General features: G+C 44.9%; 1 protein-coding gene across 1 annotated transcript in view; it reads left to right on the forward strand.

The window, feature by feature from the left end:
* The window catches only part of PTEN (phosphatase and tensin homolog), a 79,913-nt gene extending 71,776 nt beyond the window's left edge, over positions 1–8,137 (forward strand). Inside the window, exons 10-11 of the mRNA XM_027840675.1 lie at positions 1,594–1,821; positions 4,716–8,137. Of these exons, the coding sequence (XP_027696476.1) occupies positions 1,594–1,821; positions 4,716–4,901 (414 nt within the window). The 3' untranslated portion in view covers positions 4,902–8,137. The remainder of the gene's footprint in view (positions 1–1,593; positions 1,822–4,715) is intronic.
* The last annotated feature ends 1,133 nt before the right edge of the window (positions 8,138–9,270 follow it).

Raw genomic sequence — 9,270 nt, forward strand, 5'->3', positions numbered from 1 at the left:
GTTTATTAAGTGAGTCTTTTAAAATCTAGTCCCTGATCAAGAATGAGTAATGTTAGTGATTCTCTAAGATTTTTTTTTTTAATTCCTGTTTGGGTGTTTTCATAGATGGTAGCATTGAAGCTGGATACACCTCGTGATAGAGAGCAGCACTTAGTTTATCTTAATCCTTAACTTGTTTTAGAACTGTCCCCTTGTAAGAGCAAAAGGTGAAATTTCACTCATTTAAACCCACATTTTATCACTTGATGAATCATAGAAACCAATGGAGAACTTCCAACAGCTAGAAAACTTAGATGAACATAGGGGATATTTTGGCTAGTTGGTGTCCTTGGAGCATGTTACAGAGTCCTGAGGTAAAGACATCAGTCCAATTGGCCAGGGACTCTCCATAAAATAATCCATATTTCTGTAAGCTCCTTAAGGTTCCCAAGGGGCTCTCTCAAGAAACTTTATTGACATGAAGAGTTAGAACACAACATGCCATTCTTCATTAAAGACTTAAGTAGAAGTTAAACTCTATCTTACTTTTCAATACTTTTTCTTTTCTTGAGAGTCCCGGAAGCTTTTCTAGGAAATATGTGTAAGCTAAGGGTTGCACAGGGCCTTTAACAAGGCTTCATCTGATAGGGAAGGACGTGGGATGGTGGGCCTCCCAGCCACTGTAGGTGTGTGAAGGATTACATATTAGCACTTCTAAATATTGACCAGTAGAGATTAGATTACATATTTACGCCCCATCTCTTTGTGCACACTGTTGTACTTTGCAGGATAAAGTGGGCACATGGTCTTCTTTGGGATGAGTCTTCCTGCTTGCTGCTGGTGTTAGGCTGTGATGGGCAGAGGGGGACAGCAGCATAGATGGGTGCTTTACTTTTGGGTGGTAGAAAGGCCAGACAGACATCCTGGAAATCGGTAAGAATTATTGCCTTGTTCTCTTAACAAGAGGCTAAATAAGTTAAGACTGTAGTCACCGACTTAATGACATATAATAAGTAGAGCAACTTGGGCCACCATTTTCTGAAAACCGACATGTCGGGCTAGGAGGGTCTGCAAAGGGGAATCTAGTGAGGCCAAAAAGACATAAGTGCTTAAAAAGTAAGGCAGCAGAAGTTCACGTCAGCAAATAGAAGAAACTCCTGTGTGAGATAAATTGCCCAGGGAATCATCCTGGCAGGAATGTCAATGGGAGTCAGAAATGAGAGCAGTTGCCTTGCAAGCTGGGGTGGCCCTGAGGGTCTCTGCCCTACGAAGGGCTTATCATCCAAGGCGGTCATGGCACTGCTGACTTATGGCAGCTGCTCAGGGCCAACACAGTTTGGCATCATCTTAGATAGGAGAAAGGGGACTTGATATTTTAAACCAAAATAAGTTACTATAAATCCTAATCTTAGCCTTGAAAATGGTTAAGGGGTGAAGATGTGTTACTCTATATGTGTTCTAAGACATTAGTTTTTTTAATCTTTGTCCTAATCCTAAATATTATGTGGGGAGTTATCTATGCTGTGGTGGCAGGCGTGGATGTGTGAGACATCTTCTTTTTACATCAGTTGATGGTAAGCAAGCTCATAAATTGTTTGTGTTTTTTTTTTTTAGGACAAAATGTTTCACTTTTGGGTAAATACATTCTTCATACCAGGACCAGAGGAAAACTCAGACAAAGTAGAAAATGGAAGTCTTTGTGGTGATCAAGAGATTGATAGTATTTGCAGTGCCGAGCGATCAGATAATGACAAGGAATATCTCATACTCACATTATCCAAAAACGATCTTGACAAAGCGAATAAAGACAAGGCCAACAGATACTTTTCTCCAAACTTTAAGGTTAGTAAATCCTTGTGGAGGTTTTCATGTTAAAAATTAGATATAAAACAAGGACTTATTTCATTTCTTTTTAGATTGAGGTATGTGAAATTACCTAAAAATAATATCAAATTCCTGAGGAATTTCTAAAGAAGCAGCATAAACCTGTTAATTATCAATGAATTCAATTTTAGTTCTGTAAGCATTAATTAAGCCACTACCCAATATGCTTACTTTCTGTATTTGAGATTAGACGTGGTGTGTGTGGTGCAGAGGAGAGAGGTGTCCGTTTTGATTGAGAACTTGAATTGAGATTCTGATTCATCCATTGATATCTGTGTGACTTCAGCAGTGACTTAACCTCTCTGGACTTCACTTCCCCCAGTCTGTAAAACAAACAGATTAGATTAGGTGACTTAAGGTCTCTCCTAGCCTAAATCGGTGGTTCTGTGAATAATCAATCAAGATGGTGTCTTGTTAATTGGCTGCATCATCTTGAATAGGTAGTAGCATGCAAAGAAAAGTATGCTCTTGAGGGAAAGTGCTTTTTAGTCATCTAAGGATTTTTGTGACTGTCACGTCTTGGGACAGATCTCAGAAAGGATGAGCATTTCACGAGCTTGCCGCTCTAGCCATAGTTGAGAAGGATCATAATCTGGGCCTGGGAGAGACCTTCGAGGTCATTTAATCTCCAGATTGAGATGGGCCCAGACAGGTCAGGCAGCTCACCCCATGTCCACTGTGGCATTTGGGCTATAAATAGTACAAGCAGAATTTGAACCCTAAATCAGAATAATTGTTTGCCACTCTTTGAGTTAGCATTGGTTTTCATCTTGATTCTGGAGCTGAATTTTGTTTGTAAATGCAAGAAATTTCCTTTGCCATGCAGTATTTGCCCAGGTCCTGGAGTCAGGGCATTCATTTCAGCTTTAGCTCATCAAAGTATTTCAGTGTGTTTTCTTTCTGAGCTGCTGGTGATTGGGATCCTAGGATCTTGGCATTAGGAGTCCAGCCCCTGAGTCTGAGGAGGGGAAGGGACCTGCCCGGGATCACCCGTAGAGCAAGTGGCAATGCCAGCCTCCAGCCCGAGGCTTTTGCCTCCAAAGCCAGGGCTCCTTCCCTCTACCTCGTTGTGAAGATTGTCTTTGGGATCATTGGGTTTAGATTTTTCGCATTACCTTAAGATCCCTCTAATTCATATTTTTCTGGGATGAAAAAATTCAGGTCCCTACATCATTCTTAAGTTATGAAAGTCCTTGCGTAATTGCAAGTCATTTTTTTCCAGCCATAGCAGCTCATGAAGCAGCTTAAGCTGTAGGAGGAGTGCCTTGTGGTCTGCATCAGTGAAGGGAGCATCCACGAGTGAATGTCCTGGCCTTTTGAAGCATCGATGCTAAGTGTATCAGGGACTGTGTGAGTCACATCCCTGAGACAGAGGCCCGAAGGGCCCAGGATGGGAGAGCTGCCGGACGCTGGGGAGCCCCATCATGCATTGTTTCAGACCCAGCCCTTCTGGGATCAGCGCTTCTCACCAAGTCCATTCCGCACATTTTCAGGGGACCTACTGCGCGCGGCAAAACTATGTTTGTAATTATACTGAGACATTTTAATTTCAAACATGGGCTCTATCAGTAGGTAACACCCATAGAAGCAGAAGCTTTTTAGGGTTCTCAGGTTTTGTGACTACAAAGGGATCCCGAGATTAAAAAGTTTGGCAACTGCCCAAGCGCTCAAGTCAATCTCTGGTCTCCTGTGTTCTCAACACTCTGTTTCCAGCTGTCCCTTGAGCTGTGGTCACTCCTCATGGTCCCCCTAGATTCCTTCAGGGAGCAGCTCCCCGAGGGGGGGCTGCTGCACTTGGCTTTCAGCCTCCTCTTCTTTCCTTTTGCTTCTTGTCACTTGTGTCCTTTTTCTTCTTTCTTCTCCTCTACACTCCTTTTCCCTTCTTCTGTTTCTGAGCCTCATGAGTCATAGAGGGATTAAGGATGTTTATTGTTAATGAGGTCTCTGTGTCAAGGAAGGTTGACTCTCCTGGAGGGCACCTCTCCCCCAGTCATAGGTTTATAGATTTAAAGCTGAGAGGTACCGTAGAACTTTACAGACAAGGAACCTGAGGCATGGAGAGGTGAAGTGACTTTTCCTCAGCTCACACAGCTTGTTAGGGTCTGATGCAGGATTTGAAACCCTGGTATTCATGATTTCAGCTTCATCGCACAGTCTGCTGTACCACACCACCTACCTCTCTTAACATCTCCTTCAGTATCTCCATAACAAAGCTCCCTTGACCTCTTTATTCACCGATACTGGTCCTTCAAAGCTAGCGTTCAGAATAAATTTGTGATTGTGTTGTTTTTCTGTTTTTAAAGAATATAATTCTGCTGTTTTTGTTTATTGCAAAAATTTATTACTCCAAATATGTTATGGGTTAATTTGGTAAAACTGGGAACGTAAGCACCATGCGTAACTATCTTTATGGGAAGGCACTTTTGAATTCCCACGCGGAGCATCTGCAGGTTGTGAAGGAGCCTTGGGACCTCGGCCCATTTGCATATCTCATCATCATTTAGCTCTGAAACTAACGCTTGGTTGTCATTCATCGAAATACATTTTAATACTAATAAAAACATTAGAATTATGAGCTTCTGAAAAACCGTTTGAATCTCTGGGCGCTCGGCTCTCCTGGGTCATGCTTGACGCAGCCCTTCCCGGGAGTAAGTGATCTAAATCCCTGCTCGGTTTTACGCCGGTGTAGACGGCAGTGGGGGCGAGTGCCCGAGGCAGGCACTCGCCAGGACAGGCCCCTTGCCCCTCTTCTCTGAAGCAGGGAGCCTCCCAAGCGAAGTGCCGCCTGACTGTCCGCTGCTCCTGTTACGGGTTTTCACTGGAGGGTTTGCGTTTGTGTTTTTGTGCTCTAGGTGAAGCTTTTCTTCACAAAAACTGTAGAAGAACCGTCAAACCCAGAGGCCAGCAGCTCTACTTCAGTCACCCCGGACGTTAGTGACAATGAACCTGATCATTATAGATACTCGGACACCACTGACTCTGACCCAGAGAACGAGCCTTTTGATGAAGATCAACACACACAGATCACAAAAGTCTGAATATTTTTTTTATCAAGAGGGAAAAAATATCAGAGACAAACTTGAAGAACCTGAAAAAGGACCTTTTTTTTAAATGGCAATAGGACATTGTATCAGCTGACCAGTGATAGGAACAGTGACCTTTCCCTGACCAGTTCCGTGGGGGCCTCTCCACCGGCGGCAGGCTTGCGATGCTCGTCCCGTCCCGTGGGAAGGAGGCTGCCTCGTTATCATCTGTATATACCTTTTGTGTTCAAAGGACACGTAAAGTTTCAATTAGGAAAAATAAAGATGGCACTTTCCCTTTTTCCAGTTTTATACAAGTGGAGGCAGACCTGGTGTGTGATGCGTAGGGATGTCCCTTTGTGTTCTGCCCCCTCCCGATGTGGCTTCAGAGCTCCCCGAGCTGTCCCGGTTCCCAGCCTGCCCCTTTGCACTCACGTGGCGACAGATAGGGCTGCAGTTGGTGGCGAGGAGTTTCCCAAGGGTTTGACTCCATTGTAATATTGCATGGATTGGGGTCAGGGGAGTGGAAAGAATGCTCAGAAAGGCGTCTCTTTGATGCTGGACTCTGGACCAGGCACCATCTCCAGCTGTTCTGCAGGCACCTTTCTTTAGCATGCTACAGTAATTAATCCTGGACTTTGGAGAAATTGGCCTCTCTCACTGCTTGTTGTTTGTGCATTTTATTTTTTTAAGCATATTGGTGCTAGAAAAGGCAGCTAGAAGGAGTGATTCTGTATTAGGGGTACAGGAATGAACCTTCCACAACATCCTAGAGCCCCACAGGTTAGGGGTCTAAGCCGAAGGGGGGTCTTAGCTAAGAAGAAACACAGCAACGATGACTTCACCATACAAATGTGGAGGCTGGAGACAAACACCGCGATTAAAACCGTGACAGTGCTCTCTGAAATGTGCTTTCTCGCTTGTCCCGACTGCTCCCTGTCCCGTGTAATCGAGGCCAGTGCTAAAGGTCAGAGGTTGTTAGTCCCCACATCAGCCCCCAGCTCCCCTCCCTGCTGTGGCTGCTCCATGTGCTGCCTGCAAGCTTTGCGTCCTCCTTAAACAGGAGCGCGGTTGTGACGCTGCACCGAAAACTTCCCTGGGAGACTCCCCAGTAAGTAAGACCGAAGACTCATGATGCATTGATTCAGGCACCTAGCTGTCAGCTGTTCTTGCCCTTGGACCGCACACATTCTATCACCATGAGTTTTGCAGTTTTGCACACTTTTTTTAATGTCATTAACTGTTAGGGAATTTTACTTGAAGAATACTTAGCACCTAGAATATTTATATATTAAGAAAGACCATGACACACGGTAAACAGGAAACAAGGAACTTCTCGGCACTGCCCAGCTGAAAGGAGAAGGGGTCTCGTCTCCTCCAGGTCAGACAGTGTTTGTTGTAGGCTTCTGTTTAAACTGGCAGTGTTGTATCCTTCATTCGGAGGCCGGTAGTCGGAAGGAGGGGCTCGCGCTCCCCTTTTGAATGTAGCCACAGGACAAGCGTGTCCAGACTCCAGGAGATCAGCAGGGAACACACTGGTAGGCTATAGCAGATGGGAGGATGCTGGTGAAATTTATTTTCCAGAAATTTGGTGTACTTCAAACTATACTTTTATCTTCAGGAAATTTGACTACCATTTCTTTCTGGTGTAAAATCCCATTTTAATTGACTCATCGGTGCTGACATTGGTCATCAGCTGTGGTCTGACCTCATTAATGTATTGAATTTGGAATGCATTTGGCCATTTGTAGAGTTTGGAGGGTGATTCGATTTGGCAGGATGTCATCTGAAGAATCTTGGTCAATAATGCAACACTATCGGAATCTGGTAGTCCGTTTCATTCAGCAGATTAATGATCAATTTTTCCCCCAGCTCTTATGATTTACACGTTTATGTTTAATGATCTTTATGTACCCAAAATACTGCTTTGGCGCTCACAAGTGACGCTGGTGAAACTGACCAGCAGGAGGTAGGCGCCCCTAAGATAGACACATGAAATGTGTCTCCCACCACTCACAGAAAGACAAGCACTGCTGACCAAATTCAGTGTTCACGCTTTTAAGTACTTCAGTTATCTACACTGTTCGCTCCAGTTTTGGGCTCAAGACATTACAATTTCATTTGTATCGTGCCAACAGGTCCCGCTGAGGACTGGGTTGGAAGCAGTGACATTCTAATGGGCTTTTGCACTCTACTTCCTTTTCCTTTGGAATGTGAAGGTCTGAATGAGGGTTTCAATTCTGAATGTTTCCGCATTTTTGAGAAGCCTTGCTTACATTTTATGGTGTAGTCATTGGAAATGGAAAAATGGCATTATATATATATATATTATATATATAAATATATATTATAATACTCTCCTATACTTTATTTCAGTTACCATCCCCATAGAACTTGACAAGAATTACTACGACTGAAAGGTTTTTTGAGTCCTTATGAAAACTTTATTTATGACAGTATTCACAAGTAGCCTGAGATGCATTCTGCAGCTCATCTCTTTGAGTTTCTGGACTGTATGCTTAACCTTTCTGGATGTGCAGCAGCTTCCATGTCTGAAATGACTTGAAGGTATCCATCCCTTTCCACAGAGCTCCCCGCTGGGCCCTGGGCCCTCCCCAGGCACCTGGAGCCCCGCCCACCCCCAACCCCTCCCCCGGACTCTTTTTGCCACCATTCTCAAAGGGCAGTTGAACAGAGAGCGTCAAGATGATTTGCTGTGGCGTGGGCTGTAAGCCTCAGTGGAGTTTACAGGCAGCCTCAGATGGTTCAGCTTTAAAAAATTAAATTAGGGTGCAAGGTCCATGTTTTAGTTCTAGAAAGCGTGTGCAATATGTTAACGACGGCTGTGGTTGCCACCAAGTGCCTCGTTCACCTTTAAATACTGTTAGAGCGTGTCCTGCATGCAGATGGAAGGGTTGGAGCTGGGCCCTGACGCGGGGGCTTCTGAGGGGCCTCGACTCTGCCCGGTCACATTTTCAGTCTGTTTCCCTATAGAGTATATATCCTAAAAAAGTCCAGTCTGTTCAACAGCCTTACTCGGATTCAGCCTCTTGAGATCCTCCAGTGCTGTGCCTCGGTGGCTCCGTGTGTAATGCGATGCACTGAGGATACACAACCACCACCATACGATGTGTACAGGATAATTAATGCCTCATACCAATCAGATGTCCATTTGTTACTGTGTTTGTTAACCCTTTATCTCTTAGTGTTATAAACTCCACTTAAAACTGATTAAAGTCTCATTCTTGTCACTGTGTGGGTGTTTTATTAAATGAGCATTTTGAACTTAAGTTGCTAATGTATTGGGTAGTGTGTATTTACAGAGGTATAGTGGGCCTCAGCTGGGGACAGAGGAGTGGAGGAGGAGGCTTCAGCTAGGAGTTTTTTCTGTTTAAGGTAAAAAAGGATTCTAAATACACCAGCCCTCCTGGGAAAGGTCCTATTACTTTTAAAAAGTGAGGGTCGTATAAATTATGTCTTGGTTTTCTCCTTCACTCCCCACCTCTATCCTTTGAGGCCATTCAACCCAAGAATGGATCAATCTCCTTAGTTTTTAATTTTACTGTAAAAGCAGGAAAGAAAAAGCCCTCTCTGGGCTCAAACCTCCGGTTTGATCCTGCTGGTGTCCAGCAGAACTCTCTGTGCCCCAGGAGTGGCCTTGGAATGTCGTGAACATGCAATTGGCACTGCCCTGGGTTGGAGGAGATTGCCAGTCCCAGACCCAGAGCTTTCCCCTGACGCGAGAGTCTTGGAGAGCCCCGAGACAGAGGAGGGAGCCGTGAAGGCGGAGGAATGCTCGAGGCTTCGACATGGGCAGTCCTGAGGGAATCTGAAGGACTGTCTTTGTGTGTGCTTGGATCAGGCCGGACAGTTTCCAGTATTTGTGTAGAGCATGTGGTTTTTGGTTCAAGTAACAGAACCAGGGTTTGAATCCAGGCTCTTTGTGCCGGCTGCGGCTTACATGACCCTGGGCAAGTCACGACTGCGGGCCTCTGTGTTTCACTCTTATAAAATAAGGAGGTTGGCCTACAGGAACAGTGACAGCTGTTAGGTTTGGGAACATGAGGGGATGAGCAAGGACACGGGCTGGTAGTGGTCTGAGGAACCTGTGGAGATGGAATTATCCTCTTGGATAGACACATGGCATACTGCCGGCCCCTGGTGCGTCTCCACTCCTGTGATGGCGCAGAGGTGAAAGCACTGGCCTTGGACTCTGGAAGACTTGAGTTCAAATCCCCGTCCGAGACACTTGGGGTGACCCTAGGCAAGTCACTTCACCTCATCTCTAAAATCAGGTAATAGTAGCACCTGCCTCACAGGGTTGTTGGGAACTCAAGTGAGAAAACGTGGAAAGTGCTTTACAGACTTTGAGGTGAGAAAGACG

This window comes from Vombatus ursinus, unplaced genomic scaffold (assembly GCF_900497805.2).
Source record: "Vombatus ursinus unplaced genomic scaffold, bare-nosed wombat genome assembly UNPS02014847.1, whole genome shotgun sequence".
Lineage (NCBI taxonomy): Eukaryota > Metazoa > Chordata > Mammalia > Diprotodontia > Vombatidae > Vombatus > Vombatus ursinus.